The sequence below is a fragment of the Siniperca chuatsi genome, linkage group LG22 (assembly GCF_020085105.1).
Source record: "Siniperca chuatsi isolate FFG_IHB_CAS linkage group LG22, ASM2008510v1, whole genome shotgun sequence".
Taxonomy (NCBI): domain Eukaryota; kingdom Metazoa; phylum Chordata; class Actinopteri; order Centrarchiformes; family Sinipercidae; genus Siniperca; species Siniperca chuatsi.
In genome coordinates, this window is record NC_058063.1 from 6175741 (window position 1) to 6195857 (window position 20117).

Here is a 20117-nt window from a genome sequence, read left to right on the forward strand (position 1 = left end):
AAGAGATTACATGATAGAAGAGATTGTCACTTGTTGGGCTCTCTGGCTGCTGCATCCAAAGGCACTCATCTACCTGCTATTGTCAATAATATCTATTCTGAGCCTTTTTTTCTTCTAAATTCTTTGTTCTGCACAATTTTAACAGCCGTGTAAAGAATTTCTACAAGACAAGGTTAGATCTAAAACAATTGACTGAGCAGGCCCTGTATCCATCACATTCTCTCCTGTCCATAGGCCTGTTGAATCTGGGGTTCCACAATTGTGAGTATTCCTGTGCTGCATGGCTCTCATGTGTGCTTCTCACAGCTGTTTCCTCACAACAGTCCATGCCCATATCTGGTCTTCTCGGTGCTGTATTCTTGGTGCTTTGTAACCATACCCTTTCCTAACTTTTCCCGCCCTGCTTTACACTTCGACTAATTATTGTACTGCAATAAGGTCACAGCCACAGTTTTGTGGGTTGACAAGATTACAAGATGTGCCAATAAGCATAAAAGAAATCCCTAATCCAGTGTGTTTTCCCTTATATATGGGTGTTTCTAGCATGTGATGTAACTTTTGCTTGGTACATATTATGTATAGTAATTTCACTGTAGTGCTGTTTACACAATGGCTGGTGGTCCTCACTCATCAATGAGTGGGCAAAATTAGACATGGGAGCCAGTCAATTTGAGTAAAAGTATAACTGACACGGAATAAAACCAATGGATTGTGTTAGGATGCGACTCTTTGGATTGTATTGGTCATGCTTATGGACCAACCCTTATTTGCTAAACCAATTAATGAAAGATAGAGTTGATTGTCGAGGTTTTCCACCAATCATAAGCCTGAGTTTCCTAATAGGCGGGTCTTTGTCATGGAGGGGTGGGGTGTTCGAGGTCATTCAGTCCCTCTCCAATTCACTCTATCGGCGTGTGTTTGTGGGGACGGGTAGTTGGAGTAAGAAGTCGCCGGGCGGTAGTGCATCTCAAACGCTTTTTGGGAAAGAAACGCCGCTGAAAATTGCACCACAGACTGAAGGAACGACCCCCGGTGACGACTTCTGGGAAACTATTCAACGCAACGACTGCGCCACACGCACAATCAACAAACGCAACCAGGCTATCAAATGCTAGCCAGCTAGCATCCCTGAAAACTGACGGGATCAAGGTGTTGATAGCTAGCCTCCCAGCTAATTATCCATCAGCTAGCATCCTCCTCCAGCCGTAGCATCATTAGCTTGCTTTTCCTCCTCGCGTACGTTGAGACTTCACCATTGCTCGTGGCGGTGCCTTTCAGCTCGCGAGCACCAAATCCCACATTCAGGCAAAAACAAGACAACGGAGCTTGCTTCTGCTGGAGACAGCGTCTGCGTTGCATTAGTTGACACCATCACACCCATCTCCCCAACCCCTTCTCCTCTGCCCCTCTCCCTCCACCCGAAACACTGGAAATCCACAAGCGGCCGGATAGCGGCGAAGGGCCGGCGAAGCTGGGGGTGGTAACGTTACCGGACTCGCAGGGAGTCGTAACGGCTACAGACAAGCTCAGCCGTGGGGATCTACCGACAAGTATGGACGGGCTGGCCGTGGAAGTTCGCGGCTCGAATGGGGCCTTCTACAAGGTAACCTGGTTACAGTCGTAGTTTCTAGTTGTCCCAGTTAAAAGTTTTGTTTCAGGAAAAACGGTTAGGTTTCATTCTTCTGAGCCCAACCACAGCTAGCCATTACTTGACTAATGTTAGCTTAGGTTCAGACCTGACAAACAGGGATGGTTTTACGTTCCATTAGGGTTGGCCATTGTGGGGTGGGTAACGTTAGCTAGCTCCAGCTAGCTGTTAAGCTAAGTACACTTGTCATCACCATGTATGGCCCATATTTGGTCGTTTTTAGCAAATGTGAAGATAAACACAGGCTATACGTTAGGACACAGATTCTCGTAGTTTTGACATGCCATACAGTGATTCTCATAACATGTTGGTTTGTCTCGAAATGTGGGATGCAAGCATTTAAAAGTCAAGCGAGCTGCTAATCAGACAGCTGTTTTGCAGTTCCTGCGTACAAGTGTGATGAGAAGCTACGTTAACGCTCACATACTTTGTTTTGTTGCCCTACCCACGTTCTAGCTGCACTACTGAGCCTTAAATCGCATGTTTATTGCTCTGACACGGACGAACTAGAGTGTTGGTTTCTGTTTCAATTCTCTGTAATTTTCAAAAGAAAGTATACTTTCATAACCAGACACATGACTTCAAGTCTTTGTTGCTGCTATGTCACAGCTTGTTTTCAAACATCACATTAAGACAGCAACTTGGTGACTTCAAATTGAATTCTACACATTCATTTTTATTAAAAGGCAGCTTAAATATCAGTGTTTTTTATTAGTCAGTCACACAGATTTGGGTCTTGGTGAACATTGTAGATGTAGGAATTGTGAGCTAAAAATCTGATGTAGGCAATCCCAAATCATGGTTGTGGATAGACAAACAAAACCCTACCTGTGCTCAACCTGCGTTCTGGTCTAAACCTTTGTGACATCTTATTTTTTTACTGCTCTCAGTTTAAACACATTTAGGATATGTCTCCATGTGCTCTTCTCTTTTCTGTCTTCGGGTGTTCAGCCGGTCAACCGACCACATGGTGGTTTAGCGATGAGCCTATATTTACTCTCCTCATGCTGCTTCACCTGTCGTTCTGTTTTACAGGGTGACAGTTTGGCTCTGGCGTGAATGAACGCTTTCCAGTCATCTCTATTACGTCCATTATCTCACAGCTCTCATTTTGTGGATGAGATGGACACTTAACTGTGTTAGTGACATTCTAAATGTCATATTCCAGAAGATATGTTGTCCTTGATGGGAGAGAGTGGGGCAAAAAGCTTTACTGCTTTTTTTTTTTCCTGTTGTGATTGACACACCGGGAAAAGGGATTTAGCTTTTTGAATTGCTCATTCACCTTGGTGTCAGTGTGAGTCAGTTAGTTTTGTCTTTTTAAATATGATTCGTGATCATTTTTATGAACATGTCAGGTCAATACAGCACCTGTATGTGGCACTTTGTCCTGTTTTATAGTCTGCGTCTTTTGCAGCAGTAAGCATATGCCAGGCAAGCCTGATGAAAGCCTAATTGAGGATTCAAACTTAATTGTAAGTGAATTTCCACATACATTTTTTCTTCTTTTCTTCTCTTCTCTTTTTTTAGGCTGGGTATCTTGCATCAACAAAGATCTCAGTTTTTGCACATTTATTTATATTTTATCATAAGGAGGCCACCACATTGGCTACTTGTGTGGAAAAGATACAACTATCCCGTCTAATCCATTTTCGTGAGAGAGGAAGGTTGCAAACCTGGCCCCTCTGGTCCGAAAGATCTTGGTCACCACATGGACCTGCATGAGGCTGCTGGCCTGAGGATGAAGGATGAAGTCATTACAGAGCTGCCTGTGACCCTTCTCTGCCCCCACCTTTCCACCAGTCATGTCATGCTAGAAAGAGGGCTTGCCTGCCCTTCGACCTGGTAGTACTCAGTGGAAGCAATACTTAATCTGACATAACATGCTCTTGCAGCTGTCTCCTAACCTTTTGGAAATTGGAGGATGAGCACTTTTTCAGTCAGACCTGTTGTCATTGCTGGCTTCTTCTCCAGAAGCTGCCCAGCTCTAGTGCCACTGGGACCGTGTAGTGTGAGAGACAGAAGTTAACTGTGTGTGTGTCGATACAGAGGCATGTTTTGACCATTAACCAGGACCATCTCAGAATAGCAATAGGTGGTGATTGATAATCAGAGTTGTAGTCAGAGTGGACTGCTTAAAGGGTGTAAATGGGTGTAAAAATACTAATGTGTCTACACACATATTGCCCTTGATCCAGGCTGAAACCCTAACCAACTCTTGCAGTGCAAAGGCAGCACCTTCCCAGCAGGTGAATCCACACCGCTCCCAACCCCCACGCATGCTTGCAAGTGAAGATAGTGCCTGACTTCTCTGTCCCATATATGGTAGTGTCACACTGAGAGACATGCCACACCCACCACTTTCCTCCTCTCGTCATTGCTCAGCGTTGGGGGGTGTTGGTCAAAGTTTAGGGCTGCTGTGACAGATTTGCAGATGGTCATGATGGACAAGTAACACGTTGAAGTGATCTCTCTCGTAATAGTTGTCTCTGGGCTAAGACATAATCTGTCCACATGGGCTAGGCTGATTGAGTGTCTGTCTTCCCCATACATGTGCTCTCATGAGCATGTCTCTTGTAAAACTATAGTCTTCCAACTTACACACAAAGAGAGAGCTCATGCATTTTTATTCCGTGTGTGTGTGTGTGTGTGTGTGTGTGAAAGATTCCCGGGCTGTCTGTGCTGTCAGGAGGAGTCGGTGTTCCTCATCACTTTATCCAGCACAGAATTCACAGCCAGAGGATTGTGTCAGTGATGTGATGTCTTGGCTTCCAAAAAGCCCTAGATGCTCTTTTTCAGTCAACAGTCACAGTACTGGTCTGGCATGCCTTACAAGCCAGCTGTCTATGTTGTTTACATGCAAAATCAAACGCTCACAGCCCCACCCCTCATCACTGTCTCTGTCTTGTGCATTCATGGGAATAAAATTCTTTCTCTCTCTGCTTTTCTTTTAGGGTTACATCAAAGATGTCCACGAAGACTCACTCACAATTGTTTTTGAAAACAAGTAAGTTTGCTCTTTCTGTTAACCTCCTATATGTCTGCTTTATGATAAATAGTCCATACATGGGGAAATAAAGTTTGAACTGTAGTAATTGACAGTTATGACGACTGCTCCAGGCAAGTGCTTTACCCAGACATTCAAAATTGTCCTCTTGAGCACCTGTGCTTGGCATGCAGCTGTCCATACACGTCTCTAAGTTTTTTTTTACCTCCTGCTCTGACCCCTCCTGTCCTTGCCATTCTGATAGCATAGCATAGCCCCACCTACTGTCCCTTTCCACCACCACCACCCCCCACCCACCCATCCATCCCTCTGGTCCCTCTTGTCCCTCTTTATCTGCTTGGCTCAGAGTGTAGAGCAGGTTGCCCCTAAAAATAGTGACCCAAGGTATGCAGGGTAGGAGGGGTGGCAGTATGGTGGCCTGTTTCGTTTTTTGGGATGGTTCCCACCCCTTCTCCTTTTACTTTCTCTGAGCACATGGTGTTAGAGTAGCTGGTTGTATAAGATGAATAAAACCCCTATTTGGTCTATAATGATAGTAATAAGTCTCTTAAATGTAAATTCCTTTTTAAAGCTAAGATTCAAAATGAGCTTGAGAGGGTTTTTTTTTTTAGATATCAATTCTGAATGAACATAGAAATGAGCTGGTTTTCATTTTATGTGTCCAGTGTAATAATCTCAAATTTCACCTTTGAAACTCATTTACTGGACTTTATGACACTCTGTTGAGTTATTTTCAAGTTCTTATTTAATGTAAAAGGACATCATACAATGAACATAGTCACTCACTGTCCAGACATAGTTCATCAAGCTTCCTCATTAAACTTAATGAGCCATTTTCATTTTCATTAGGCCTATGTCTGTTAATGTGCTGCATTAATGCAGTGGGTAATACACCCATGTCATTGCAATCCCAGTATGACACGAGTGAAAAAGAACTTGAGCTAGACTGCTTGAACTATGTAACAGTAATAAATATTGGTTACCTGTGATTGTTGATGAGCTGACGTGTTGGTGTTTTGTCTCTGTGTCGTCTTGCCATAGCTGGCAGCCAGAGAGACAGTTGCCCTTCAGCGACGTGCGGTTGCCTCCTCCAGCCGACTACCACAAGGAAATTGGTGAAGGAGAGGAGGTGGAGGTAAGGCCTGCTGCTTTGCTCTCTGACTCTGCTCATCTACCTGAGTTTTCACTAACCTCATGTCTCAAGACCTTGGTGTCTTTGCGCTTCATCAGATGGATCATTATAGGCTAATATTGACTTTCGACTGACATTTCCAGAACATCCATATGGCCTCTAAATTATTTAAAAAATCTCAAATTAAACTATCTACATGTATGCCCTTTAAAGTATTCTTACTGTAAAATACCCAAAACAGCTTCAGTATTAAATATGAGCCATAAAAGCTGCACACTTGAGTCTTTGTTTCAAGACATTTCATATTTTCTTCGTGTCATAGTGTCTCAATTTACCAACAATTTTACCTCGCATATTTAGCATTTTCTCCACATCACACAACACTAGTTAGTTGTACAGTATGCTTCCTGTCTGCTTTACTAAAAGCTAGACAGTGGATAGTAGAATTCCATTCATGACACAGCATGATGCTTTCTGGAAATGCAGCCAAGGCCATGTTCACATCTTGCTTTCCACTGCTAACTGTTTGAAGCACAGTTAATGGGTGTAGTAGCTGTAGTTCTTTGTCTCTGACTCAGCTGTCATTCACTGTGTGCCTCCTTGCAGGTTTACTCCAGGGCCAACGAACAGGAGCCATGTGGCTGGTGGCTGGCGCGGGTCAGAATGATGAAGGGAGAGGTAAGTGGTTGCTAGGAACCAGGGAACATTATCTGAACAAAAACTGAAACAGAATTTACAAATTGTTTGGCTGCTGACACAGAGAAGAGTAACCAGAAAAAAAAGCACTGAGCATGTCCTCTCTGCTCCCCTCTACTGTGGAGACATGTGTTTTGCCTTCATGGTAAAAATTTCAAATTCCCTTTCCACCTCTGCATTTGTTTATTAATTCAAACATCATAGGCACACGACATTAATTACAAAGAACAATATGATCCTGTTTGTTGTTTTGTCATGTGCAAAAATACATTTTAAACCATGCAGCTGGTCTAATTTGCCTAATCTTCACAGTGCCTTGGACGCTGTGGAAACACCAATACACTGAAAGAATTGTTAGTTCCTGAGTTTTAGTTCCTGGGGCTTAAATTTCCTGGAGCTATTTCGTCAAAAAGGACTATTATTATTGAGAAGATGATACTTTGTGTCAGTAATAAGATCCAGTTAGGCTAGCTTCCTCTGTATCTCAGTATTTAATAATCAGTAATAGAGGCTAAGCAATTAGCTTTCACCTTGCCTAAGTGTTCTGTTGTATTGCCAGTAGCTGTCTATTGAGCTCTGGGTACTGCTGTATGTAGAATGAATACAGGCCTGTAGTAAGATACGCTGCTGGGTAATGAGCTCAAAGAGTCAGTATGTCCTGATGTGGTCTGACACTGTACCTTCAAATTATATTCTCGTACACTCTGTGCTTTTACTTCACACTGACTTGTGTCAACATGGATTTACACCAGGCTCAGTCTAACAGGCACGGTTGGCTTATTTTGACATTTTATGAATTTTTTGCTAATTTCCACCTGGCTCTTAGTCAGCAGCACAAGCTGCAGGTTTAATAGTGGGTCAGTGGGATATGAAAAGGACAGCTTTGTAGTGCTACTGTGTCAGGGGAGTTGCTGCTGGTGTAGTGCTGTTATTTGGAGCAGTCTGATAAGAACCTGCAGGAATGTCTAGCATTGACTGATGGCTTTAATTCTGTCCTTTGAGCATGGAGTGTGCAGTGTTCATCTCACTGCCTCACTCTCTTATGTTTCCCTTTTTCTTTGTCTACATTTTTTCATCTTTCTCTGCATCACATGCTGGTACGCCTTATTTCTTTCATCTTATGTTGAAGAAACTGGGCAAGGAGTGTACTATAGCTTCATTGAATAAATGAATGAAGCTATAGAATAAATGCATTTTTTAAAAGTATAAATTCTTAATTTGAGAGTAGACATCAATGAATTTTAAATTAGACAGCTGATTCAGAATTTTTATATGGATTGAATACAGCAGTTCTCCTCTTTTTATATATATATTGGAATGATGTTGTTTTTAACCAATTCACATTGGTTATCTGAGCTGTCATACTTGCATGTGTCTGATATTTCTGGCTACATTATTAAAAATCTGTATCTCCTGTGCTGTTTTCAGTTCTATGTGATTGAATACGCGGCATGCGACGCCACATACAACGAGATTGTCACATCAGAGCGCATCAGGCCCCTTAACCCCAACAGCCCTTCCTCTCGAAACTCGTTCCACAAGGTTCCCATCCCCGTCCCAGAAGACCTGAGGGACATGTGAGTGTTTTTACATTGTCGAATTTACATCCTGTAGATTTATTTGAATTAACATCAGCACTGCACCAAGCTTAAGACCTGGTCATTGGGCAGTGGCAGAGAAATTGCAAAAGTAAATGATGAATTGAGATTTTCTTGTGTATATGAATGGATGATCTCGTATGTCTAAGCAGCTTCTTTGAATGTTAAGATCTTACATCACAAGTTGTCTCAGTGAGCAGCGATGGTGGCCCACTGCTGCCAAATGAATAACGAAGCTGACTTTCCCATGGATTGTTTTCTTATCGACAGCTGTGCAAATGACAATATTCACAAAGACTTCAGGAAAGCTATCGGAGCCAACTGCATCTTCTACAGTGCCCAAACACACGAACTCATTGTGCTGGTTAGTACTCAGAATACACACTTCAGCTGGGTCTCACCTCATAAACAAGTGAATGGCTTTGTTACATATCCAGAGATGTGGAAATAATTCAAATGAGCTGTAGTAACTGTAGCATAAAAATCTGAAAGGTTTAAATGAACTGCATTTCAGGGATTTTCTGGGTATTCCTAAAATATTGTTAGGTGTAGATTTGAATCCAGCTCGTACCACATATCTTGTTTCCTCTTTCCATCTCTCTTAGGTGTTATTTATTTATTTATTTTTTTTAGACAAAACGAACACTCTCATTTGCTCATATTGACAGACACTGACTAAACAATTGTTGATATATTGTAACTTAATCCTTTTTTTGGTTTTCTTCACAGTCTACAAATGAAACCACAGTAAAGCGTGCAACTCTTCTGAGCGACATGCATTTCCGCAGCATCCGTACCAAGCTTATGCTAATGTCCCGCAACGAAGAAGCCACCAAACATTTGGAGGTAAACATACTCTTACATACACACGCACACACTGTGTCAAATACACTTAATGTTGCCCGGTCGGTGTCATTGACAAATGGCTTAGGTTGTTTGTGTGCAAATGTGTAAACTATGTGTTTTCCCTCCCAGACAAGTAAGCAGTTAGCATCAGCATACCAGGAGGAGGTGAGGGTCAGAGAGGACCTGATGGGCCTCGCCATCGGCTCCCATGGTGCCAACATCCAGCAGGCAAGGAAGGTGCCTGGTGTCACAGCTATCGAGCTGGAGGAGGAAAGCTGCACATTCAGGATCTACGGAGAGGTACGCTGCTTAATGAGCGTGTGTGTGCCATTGTATGTACTGGGTATGTCAGTTCTTGTCCCAATATATGGATAAATATACTGTAATAATTTGGCCTAATGTCTGTGTTGTGTTACAGACCCCAGAGGCAGTAAAGCAGGCTAGAGAGTATCTTGAGTTCAAAGAAGACTACTTTCAGGTACCCAGGAACCTTGTAGGTGAGTGAGCTGCATAACATTCCTGAAGGGAGCTCATTTTGTTGCTGACAACATTCCACTTCATGACCATAACATATTCCTTATTACTACAGATATATATCCTCTTATTATCATGACATTCTTTTAACCTTCTTTTTGTCTTGTTTCTCTCTTGTGCAGGCAAAGTCATCGGCAAGAGCGGCAAAGTCATCCAGGAGATTGTGGACAAGTCGGGCGTGGTCCGTGTCAGGATTGAGGGAGACAACGACAAAAAGCTTCCCCGAGAGGAGGTAGGCAGGCAGGGGGCAGGCAGGGACGACACTGCCAGCAGCAAAGAGGTGAATGGACCGTTCGGCTGGTCTCTCAGTCTCCTATACCCCCCCTCCCCATCCCAAAGCAAAGCAACTTAATTGCAGCAGGGTGTAGACGTCCCATGTGCTGTCTGCTTTGACACTGTTCCATTCTGCTGCTTTGTCAATTATTTTGTCACTACTACTTATGTTTTCATTGCTTTCAATACACACAGCCCACCGCACAGCATATGTCAGTTATGTTGAGCATGTGTGGGCACTTAGCTGTCTGTTGTCTCTGATGGGTTGATATGTTTCTGTTGAGTGTGCTTCGTGTGATTTTATTTTTATTTTTTAAGCATTCCAATCATTCCAGAAATGGTCTGTAATTCACCACTTAAAATGTTATTTTTGAGTAAGGTCTAAACTGTTTCCAAGTCAGTGATATCTTCCCAACAGGGGGGGGGGCTCTGTATTTAAAGTGATGATTATCTGTTTTCTTAAAAAAGACTCAACTCTTCATCTACCCCTCTTTGTGTTTTATCAGGGCATGGTTCCCTTCGTGTTTGTGGGAACTAAAGAGAACATCAGCAATGCTCAGGCGTTGTTGGAGTACCATGTGTCCTATCTCCAGGTTAGTCGATCCTCCATGTTCACCAGTAGATGGCGGCACTAGCCTTTTCTCTGTTCCTGTCACTCAAAAAACTTCAGAAAAAATAGACCTGTATGTTTATTTCTGTCATTTCTGTACATTGCAGCCATTTTAACTTTTGAATTAGAATCAATAAATGTGTTTCTGCTCAGAATATCTGGACACTTATTAGAGGAAACATATTAGAAGCACAGGTCCTTTATGTGACATGTGGGCGTATGTGCAGGGTCATTTCATATTGGTCACCTGTCTCCCTCCAGCACCACATGAGGAAAGCTGCTGCGAGCACCTAATTTTTCCCTTACCTCATGTGCTTTTATAAATAGCTCCTCTCTCTGGGATGGGGTGAAAGGTATGCTGGAGTTTAAATTACCAGCTATCTGGACCCTGAGCTTCCAAAAATAAAATCAGACCCCCTGCCCTGCCTCACTTCCTTCACACCTCCCTTGAGGTTCAGCTGTCGTTGGTGGAGGCAGCTGTCACACTGTGAAGTGAGCCCCCCTCCTCCACCACTAAACCACCATAGAAACTGCTGTCATTGCACTGCTGCCGTTAGACGGCAATGCCCACAACCCTCATCTATGAAGATGGCATATGTGGCTTAGCTGGAAAATCTGAAACTGTGAAAGTCCCAAAAGAAAATAGTATTTATTTATTTATTTTTTTAAGATTCCATTTAAGTGTCAGCAAACATGATAAACTGATACCTTTTGACGCCATCCTGGCTGTAACGTTGTTTGTTAAAGAGTGCTGTGAGTGAGAGCATTGGTTGTCACATGGGTGGTATGGTGATCCAAGGGATCCCTGGCATATGACATAGTTGGAGAATTGTGGGAATGACTGTAACAGTCACTCATCATTAATAGTTTCCCTTGTCAACAACTGCTTTTCCCATTTTTGGGTACCTGAGATAAATCTTAACAACCAAATGGGATTATCTGTCTAATCTTTTTTTGGCATCTGCGAATCAAAGAGGCTGAGAACATCTAAGCCAGAAAACACACCTTGAAGCTCTTTCAGCTATCCTTGTACCACGCAATATTGCATTCATTTTGTCCCTTTACTTTTTAATCTCTTTGGAGAGAGACAATTTCACATCCACTTTGTCATCCAGAAAATTTCAGCTGTTTTCTGCCAACACTGCCTTTTTTCCTCATTTTAAATTTAGTTGTGGTTTGGAAAAGACAGGAGTCTACAAAAATAGCAATGGAGTGAATAATGGTTGTGTTTGACAGATTCAGCTGCTTATCTTAACCTTGATTACTACAAACTGCTACGTAAACCCAAGCAATCAGCCATTGGTAGGTGTTACAACAGAAGTGGGTGTTCTGTCAAAATGGTCATGTTCAGTGTTTTTTGGGGGGGTTGAACTTGCCCACTGTCTATCTGGTTGGAACACTGAACTTTACGCATTACTGCCACTTAGTGGCAGAGTGATAGAACAATCACGAAGGCAGCCCAAGCCCACAGCAGATGTTTTAAGACCATGGCTTGGACCCAGCTCAATACAGCAGAATTTGTGTGGCAAACTGAGTTTTTGCAGAATTAATTATTTTATTTAACCATGCTTATAATAATTTTACATAATCCCAATTTGATAGCTTTAAGTCGTTGCAATCCCTACACATGTGGATCATCTGATTTAAATAGTAGCATATGTGCTTTGTTTGTAGTTAAACCTGATAATGCCTGTTGGTCAGATGATCTGCATACAATGGTAACACTCTTGGCACATGGCATTATTTTGTCACTGGACAAGGGGCCCGGGCACCCTGTCATGCTAGATGGCTCAGGGAACTTTCACCTAATGTTGCTGATACAATACATCCTACATGGTAATAGCAACAACTTTAACAAGGTATTGGTGCCATTAATGACTTTTTCATACATTTTACTAAGTTTTGTAGATTTGTTCATCTGCACTAGTATTTCCCAACCATTTGGGTGTATGGATGGTGGTGGAAGGGGGGGGTGTGTGGGAGGGAGGAGAGTGAAGGAGGGAGTGACAAAGCACTCCAGGGAGCATTTCAAGATGTACAGTAGGATAGGGTGCAGGGAGGGAGGCGGATTTTATTGAAACATTTCAATAAACCATGTGCTGAGGAACAGGCTATGAAGTGCACACTATCTACAACTGTCTCCCCGTCCCTGTCCTATAGGAAGTGGAGCAGCTGCGCCTAGAGCGTCTCCAGATTGACGAGCAGCTCCGTCAGATCGGGGTTGGGTACCGCGCACCTCCTAGTCGAACTGGGGGCCCTGGTGTTGACCGGGAGAAAGGCTACATGACAGATGAGAGCAGCAATTCACTCCACACCTCTCGCACCTATGGGGGCCGCGGCAGAGGGCGCAGGGCCTCCAACAGCCAGTATTCTGGATATGGTGAGAATGAAGGAGCTGAAACTTCAGAAATTTCAGTTTAAAACATTTGAGAGTAATATAGAAAATGGAGGATAATTAAGTCATTTAAAAAGTCAAACGCTTATGTTTGTTTTTCCATTTTTTGTCTCTGCTTGATCCCAGGCACAAACTCTGAACTGTCCAATGCTTCTGAGTCGGAGGATACTATCGAGCGAGACCAGCGGCCTCGTGGCATAGGAGGCGATGAGAGAGGCTCCAGACGGGGCGGCAGGGGCAGAGGCTCTAATTCAGGACGAGGCCGTGGAGGGCCAGGGTCCAAGCCTTCCAACTCCATCAGCTCAGGTAGTTAAAGCCCATGTTCAGGTTACCAACAGACAAGGGCCTATACCCACTTAGAAGATTACTGGCCATATTTTATGTATCAACATTTCACTCTGTTCTTTCGGTTTTGAGAGCTTTTCCACGTAGTCATTGCAGTAATGGCATGTCAAGGTATTCAGATAAGTTTAGAATCTTTTAGGACACTTGAAACAGCCTTTTCACAGCCCATTTCATTCATGTGTACTACTGTGTCTTACAAGTTCATCATTTTAACAATGCTGTGATTTGAAAGTTTCTTGAAATTTGCATACTGGTAATAATTGAATTTCAACCTGTCGTTCACTGAGGAAGGAGACTGCATGTGATCTTACAATGATGTTAAGATGAGAAACAGAACCTAGAGTATGGTGCTGCTAATTAAGTGTCCAAGTCTTTCCAAGAAGCAGGTGACAGGTGCTATTAGTATTTGAGGTGTGTTCCTCTCACATGATGAAGTAAGGAGAGCTCACCTGAGAGTCAGAGGGAGATTAGTTGGAGACTGTGCATTGGTGAAATGAAAAAATGTACTGAATCTAAGTCAGCTGTTAAGCCACCATACTGTAGAATTGTCTTTGTCAGCTATGGAAGGATATCCACAGTATGGGTTTTTAATAAGACAGCGTTTGTGTTAAAACTAGAGCAGATACATAAAAATGAAAGAATATTAAGTGTAGTTACTACTATTATACTATTTTTCTGTGACATATTCAGTGCTGAGGGACCCAGACAGTAACCCATACTCCCTGCTGGAGGGTGAGGGAGAGCTGGCCGACACAGACATCAGTGAAGGCATGGGAGGAGACCGCCGCAGACGCTCCCGGCGCCGCCGCAACGACCAGGAGCCCAGCGTGATGGACGCTGCAGCAGAGTCGGACAGCCAGGCCGGCCCCAGCGAGAACGGACTGGGTGAGAACTTGAGTTTTGTATTCTCATCTCTGTTGCGCAGTCATTTGTTAAATAAATTGTTGCCATGGCTCACAGTAGGAACGCATTTTAAATCGCTGAAATTAAAGAGATAATATTTTCTCATTTGACTGTTAGATGAAGAAGCCAGACCTCAGCGCCGCAACCGAAGCCGCCGCCGTCGTAATCGTGGCAACCGCCCAGAGGGAGGTTCAACCAGCCGTGACAGACAGCCAGGTGAGAGTGGTGAGTCACCTTTTTTTTTTTTTTTTTTTTTTTTTTTACTAGTTAACATTTTCCTCTTCAAAAAGAACAGGATATCTGTATCAAAATAAGCTTCAATATCTATCAATATCAATATAACTGATATGTTCTGGGCAGCTTGATTGCCTTTGGTATTTATTGCTACAGGGTAGCAATAAATAGCCTTTCTTAAAGCAACACCAGGGCATTTTGAATCTGTATCTACACTCTATGTACAATGTAACCCCCAGTCATCGTTCTAGCTAAATGATTTTAATGTTTCCAGTGACTGTTGCTGACTACATATCCCGTGCTGAGTCCCAGAGCAGACAGAACCTGCCCCAGAAGGAAAACCACGCTGGCCCCGAGCCCAAGGTACAGGCAGAAACACACACACACACACACACACACACACACACACACACACACACACGTCAGCCTTAGCTTTACTGACATAAATCAGATTGTTGGACCGTTCTCACCTTTTCCCACCTTTTGTACCCACAGGAGAACGGGACCAGTGCCCAGATGCCTGAGCGAACGCCCTCCAAGCGTTCCCCCAGCAAAGGCGTGACCTCGGCCAGCGAGACCCTGACCTTGGTCAACGGGGTCTCGTAAAGAGACGGCCCTGCTCTTTGCGAACCCAAGTCTAGAGCAAGACTCCATGGCAATCTCTGTCCCTGCTTGCATTAACTTAAACCTTAAACAGATGAGTGAAAAGTATCTGACAAAATACCTGAAATCATACTATGAGAGTGAAAAAGTACAAAAAAACGACAAACGCATCTACTTAAAAACACACGTTAACGGTGTATGCTATTCTATCTATCAGTACTTAGTGCTTATTTAAAAAAAACAACTAGCTTGCCAAAAAAGAGCTGGTGGATATGACTTGATTTTTAAAAATACTGAAATACGAGAAACAGGACGAGACTTTTTTTTTGTTTTGTTTTTGAAACGGTTGTCTTTATTTGTGTTTTTTGTTATGTTAATTTTGTTCATTGGTTATCACTGGTTTGGACTTGGCGGTCGCTCTCTCAACCAAAACAGACGCTTCTCTTAACAGTGTTAAAGTACAGACGAGGGAGATGTAAGCTGTAAGGAGTTGCGTACAAGCAGATAGTCCAATAGCTTATGTGACGCGATGTTCGCACACTGTACCTGGGAGTGAAGACAGACAGACAGACAGACAGATTGGAATATTGATAGACATTGTGCCTTGAATTTGAAAAAAAAAAAATAATAAAAAAAACTTGAGTTTTTTCATTAAGTTTGTATTTGTTTCCTGAGAGGCAGAAAAGAGGGAGCGGTGTTCTTCCAGGTTTTTTTTTTTTTTTTTTTTTTTTTTTTTTTTGGGGTTCCAAGAAGAACAGACCTGTGAGGGAGTGATGAGTGAAATGAGTGAAAAGAGGATACAGTAAAAGAGGGAGTGGCTGGCCAACGTGAGGAAAAAGAAGTCTGGTGCCAAACACGAAATTCAAGGCGCTTGTCCTCGTTCCGAGTAGAATGGACAGCGTCGGGGGTCAGTGCGCGCGGAAGTATGCGTGTGTTTGTGTGTGCACAGTTGAGATATTTGGCATCCACAAAACTAAACTGGAAGGGGTGAGGTAATGAAATGCAACGCAGCCCTGGGCGGGTCATGCATAGTGAGGCATCTCTATTTATCAACAGGACTGAGGGGGTGTCAGGTGATGTGTCACTTCCTCCTCTCACCTGTTTTAGGTCTTTCGAGGGTCCAGGGTGGCACCCGTACAGCCTTGTAAACAGAACTAGCTGAGACCAGACAGACGGCAGACTTGAACTATAGATTTAGACTTAAAGAGAACTATACCGTGCCTCTTTCTCTGTTTCGGAGGGGGTGGCGGTGCTAGCTTCCAGCCACACTAGTGTCTTGATAAAGCACTGCAGCACGCAGCTCCGGATGCACACGAGGGCGACCACCTTTCTGGGACGGGTGCTGCTAGTGGGGGAGGGCCTGGAGACTGCGGACTGTGGGATTGGGACAGCTTCAAATGACATGAGAGCCACATGACACACAGGCCCACACTTACAGGTACACACAATAGGCATACACACCAGGTGCGTGTAAGTCGACGTGGTCGCCCGCGTGGCGCAAAGTAGAGGACCGCAACAGAAAACTGTAAACAAGCCAAGTGTCTGTCTTGTACCTGGCAGTTTGGGTTGGCAAATAGAGTAAGAGAGGGACTCGAAACCTCAGTGGCTCTCTGCTCATGTTGTTACTGTTGTCTTGGTTACCGCTCTCAAGTTTTTTTTGTTGCTATTTCCACATCTTAGAAAATATGAAATAAAAAACTGAAGTGAAATCAACCTCTTCTCTGGAGATGAACTTTGATTTCTCTGTCTTGTGAGTTTGCAGTCTATTTTTCTAACTTGCATGGCATTTAGTTAACGAGTAGTAGGTGGTGCCTGTCCTGTGCATGAGGAAAGGGTGTTATTAATCTGACTTACAAAGCCATTGTTTCATTCACTAGAATTGCTGCTAATGTACACATTGAATGTCCAACTAACGTAGAAACTCTACCTTGAAGAGCGAGAAAATATTTGTGACTTCAAAAACATTTCTCATCTGCCCAGAACGTCCCAGTTTCTATCGGTGGATGCGAGTCAGGAAGGGACCCATTCCTTCGCTCACAAGTTTCAGAGTCTCACAAAGTATTAAAATTACAAGGGCAACATTGTGCATGACAAGCAAGCGTCCACATGACCAAAGGTTTTGAGAGACAGATGAATGGCAGTGTGGTTGAATCGAGATGACCCAGTTGCTGCTCTTATACATTTCTGCTCACATGTATGTTGTGTTTTTAAAGAATGAACGAGCACTTGAGTATTTGTACCTTGGTTCAGTTGCATGTGTGTGAGTGGAGGAAGAAGCCCTGGTATGTTTGTGTTTACCTTTATACCTCATTGTGTGAGTACTGTATTTCCTTATGTATCTGTATCCCTCATGTCCTGTTGAGAGACTGCTGGCTGCTTTGTGTGTGTGTGTGTGTGTGTGTGTGCGTGCGTGCGTGCGTGTGTGTGTGTGTGTGTGTGTGCGTGCAGATGCTGGTTGTACAGTCGACTCCTCACTCTGTCAGATTTTGTCTCTGGTTTTCTCACTCATGTTCTGATGGCAATAAAGGACTTTTCATTGTTTGATATACATTTTTTTCTGAACAGTTTGTTCTTATTAATACATGGCCAAACTCTGACACAGCAGCCAGAAAAAATGTCAAGTGAAACTTCTGCAGGGTTTTATATAATTGAGGCACTTAGTTATTTATACACACACGCATACTGCATTAATTTAAGCAGTGACTTGGTTACAAAAAACAAATGGAAGATACAACTGCGTCACTTGTGGTAAATTCGTCTCAAGCGATTTTAAGCAATCCTGGTCTTCGTCCAGCTATTGTCATTTTTAGCAGTTAGCAGTACTTTGCTTCATGCACATGACCCTTGTGTAACAATTCTCGCTGTGAATAGGCCTTTGCTTAAATATGGGTTTTCATCCTCTGTGGTGTTAAACAGACAAGTTTCCTTTTACACCTGCAGTCTTGCTCTAATTAACCCATTAAAAGTTACTGTTGGATAATACCTATATTATGTTCTGATGTAATTCTACTTTGGATATGAATCAAAGGTACTTTACTCAGTAGAGCTCCTTGTAGAGTGACTCAGCAGGGTATTTTCAGGATCATGCTAGCTGTTTGTGTCTAGACCCGTAGGGACACTGGACATGGAGCATCTCTCCCTCTTTTTAGCGAATGTATCAACCTGTAAATGATGTTTAATCATGAGCACAGACAAAGTGCCTGTCGAAAGTATTTGCTCCCCTTTGGACGTTGTTTCATTTTATATATTTTGTACAAAATGTAATTACATTTTTGACACTCGTTAACAGAAAAAAATGTAAATGCTTTCCAGGCAAAAACGAATAAAGGAACATTCTAAACACATCTGTGATACCAATCAGGAGTTTGATACTAGAATGTAATATGAGAAAGGCAGTAGTTAGGGAGACCGACGAGAGGAATGTGAGCACTGAAGCTCCAGGGCTGCATGACTGAGACACTGAGATACAGCAACTGTTGTCTGGGTCCTTCACCAGTCAGCATGGCAAGCTAATTACCACTGTTAAAAAAAAGTCACATAACATCTGAGGTTAGTCAGACAGCATTTGGGAGATTCTATGGTCTGATGAGAACAAACTCTCTGGTGCTGGCATATTAAATGCTGTGTTTGTTGTAAACGAAACGCAGCACAGCATCAGAAAGACACTATCCTCATGAAGCGTGGTGGTTTGCAGGATCATGCTGTGAGGAGGGGGTGCCGCTCTGTGGCAGGCCCTGAAAAGACTGTAAAGGCAGATGGTACATAGGATGCAGTGAAATACTAGGAAATGTTGGAGGAAAAACCTGATGCAGTCCGCAAGAAACCGGACAGTTGAGAAGGGTTGAAGGGTTATTTTCTAGCAAGGCAAGACCTCAAACTGAAAGCCAAAGTTACACAGGAATGGCGTCAAAACATATTAACGCTCTGGAATCCCCGAGTGTGAGAAGTTTTGCAGATGTCCGGGTGTTCAAAACTGATAAAGATCTATTATCCTCGTAGATTCAAGGCTGCATTTGCTGCCAAAGGCACCAATATCTAAAAGGAGGGGAAATACTTGTGCTGTTACTTAATTTGTGTTTCTCTTCGTTTGGATTAATTCACGTCCAGCAAACCATGAAAAGTACTGTAGGGATAGTTGACTAGTGTGAGTTAAGTCTTGTGGCCTACCATATACTTTGATTTACCTACAGTTGTTTTCATTTGCACATTTATTTCAGCTGGTCCTGTATTTCATTCCACCATGCATTAAAACGGTTTTATAACTTGGTGAAACTTCACCTCATTTGATGAGTTGTTCAGCCACGAGACACATCGGTCAATGTCTACATGAAAATTGTGGTTCTATATTATTCATAGAATAATCATACAAAGCATGATTCTGTTCAGAACAATGTTCAACCTTACTTTTTTCCTGGAAAGTTACTGGGGCGCAGGAAATGAACTTGGCGTGCTGATTTACACATCATTTAGGAGGATGCTGCAGTAAAAAAGTCCATCTGTGACTTCCCTTCTGTCAGCGTGTGTCTCCCTCTGCTGGACATTTACTGTTGTAGTCAGATCCAATAGACTTGGTGGTCACCTGCTGAAACAAAAAAAATATATATTAACAAAAGTAAAGCAACACTTTAAGGAGAAGTGATCTCCTCAATATCAGCCATGAGGCAACAGCTGTGTCTTTTATCATGCAGCTGTCACATTTCATTAAACAGCATTTCTGTTTGCTTGGACTCACAAAGGGATGGAGCATCTTCCAGGCGTACTTTTTAATTTTGCTTTTGGGATTAATCGGAGAAGCCCCAGTAGGAGTGACAAATCCCAGGGGCCTTGTTCCTCCCAGAATCCTGCCACCCAAGTCCCCAGACATACAGGTCATTTCTTCAAATGTATTTGGACTGACAGTATCAATAACACAGGACTTATTGTGTTTGTCATTTCACACCTTACTGCACTTGATGAACTTTTGATATTCTCAGTGTTAGTTTATCATGCTCTTCCCTGAATGTGCCTGCGCTTACTTGTGAGTTTAGTAATTTTCCCATCCTATGGTAATACTGTACCATTTCTAGATTTTTTCGTTGTTGTATTTTAATAGCATCCTGCTAGAATTCAGTACAGCAGAAATGCACTGTATTTCTACCATATTTTGTACAGGAGGGCATTCATAAAACTGCATAAACTGGAAAGATAGTTCATTGTACAACATAGATCATTTTGACCAGCATTATGTTTTGGTACAGCTTACATTTTTACTATGCCAGTTCAGTTTTCTTCAGTTTTACAGAGCTTTTTTAGC

At 42.8% G+C, this 20117-nt stretch overlaps 1 protein-coding gene and 1 long non-coding RNA gene across 5 annotated transcripts; one reads left to right on the plus strand and one right to left on the minus strand.

The window, feature by feature from the left end:
- Positions 1 to 884: 884 nt before the first annotated feature.
- fxr2 (fragile X mental retardation, autosomal homolog 2) lies at positions 885 to 17372 on the plus strand. 4 transcript variants are annotated; one of them, XM_044183127.1, is made up of 17 exons: positions 885 to 1603; positions 4603 to 4655; positions 5697 to 5790; positions 6394 to 6465; positions 7912 to 8060; positions 8352 to 8445; positions 8811 to 8927; positions 9057 to 9227; positions 9346 to 9424; positions 9584 to 9741; positions 10241 to 10327; positions 12505 to 12724; positions 12866 to 13045; positions 13775 to 13969; positions 14105 to 14203; positions 14496 to 14584; positions 14717 to 17372. In XM_044183127.1, the coding sequence occupies exons 1-17, from the start codon at positions 1553 to 1555 to the stop codon at positions 14825 to 14827; spliced, it is 2019 nt and encodes a 672-aa protein (XP_044039062.1). In that variant the 5' UTR covers positions 885 to 1552; the 3' UTR covers positions 14828 to 17372. The 4 variants fall into 4 exon arrangements, with proteins under 4 accessions (XP_044039062.1, XP_044039064.1, XP_044039061.1 ...); XM_044183129.1 differs by having other exon boundaries at positions 9584 to 9693; XM_044183126.1 differs by having other exon boundaries at positions 886 to 1603; positions 14105 to 14212.
- Positions 15041 to 19818, minus strand: LOC122869809. The gene is made up of 2 exons (XR_006376421.1): positions 19229 to 19818; positions 15041 to 18343 (listed from the first exon to the last, which is right to left on the minus strand). It is a non-coding gene; the product is annotated as an uncharacterized LOC122869809 (long non-coding RNA).
- Positions 19819 to 20117: the final 299 nt, after the last annotated feature.

Bases quoted from the DNA above. Each gene is read 5' to 3' on its own strand.
- fxr2 (XM_044183126.1), top strand. From the start codon at position 1,553: ATGGACGGGCTGGCCGTGGAAGTTCGCGGCTCGAATGGGGCCTTCTAC. The intron at 8,061-8,351 runs GTGAGTGTTTTT...TCTTATCGACAG, and splicing joins CCAGAAGACCTGAGGGACAT to CTGTGCAAATGACAATATTC. The intron at 9,425-9,583 runs GTGAGTGAGCTG...TCTCTTGTGCAG, and splicing joins GGTACCCAGGAACCTTGTAG to GCAAAGTCATCGGCAAGAGC.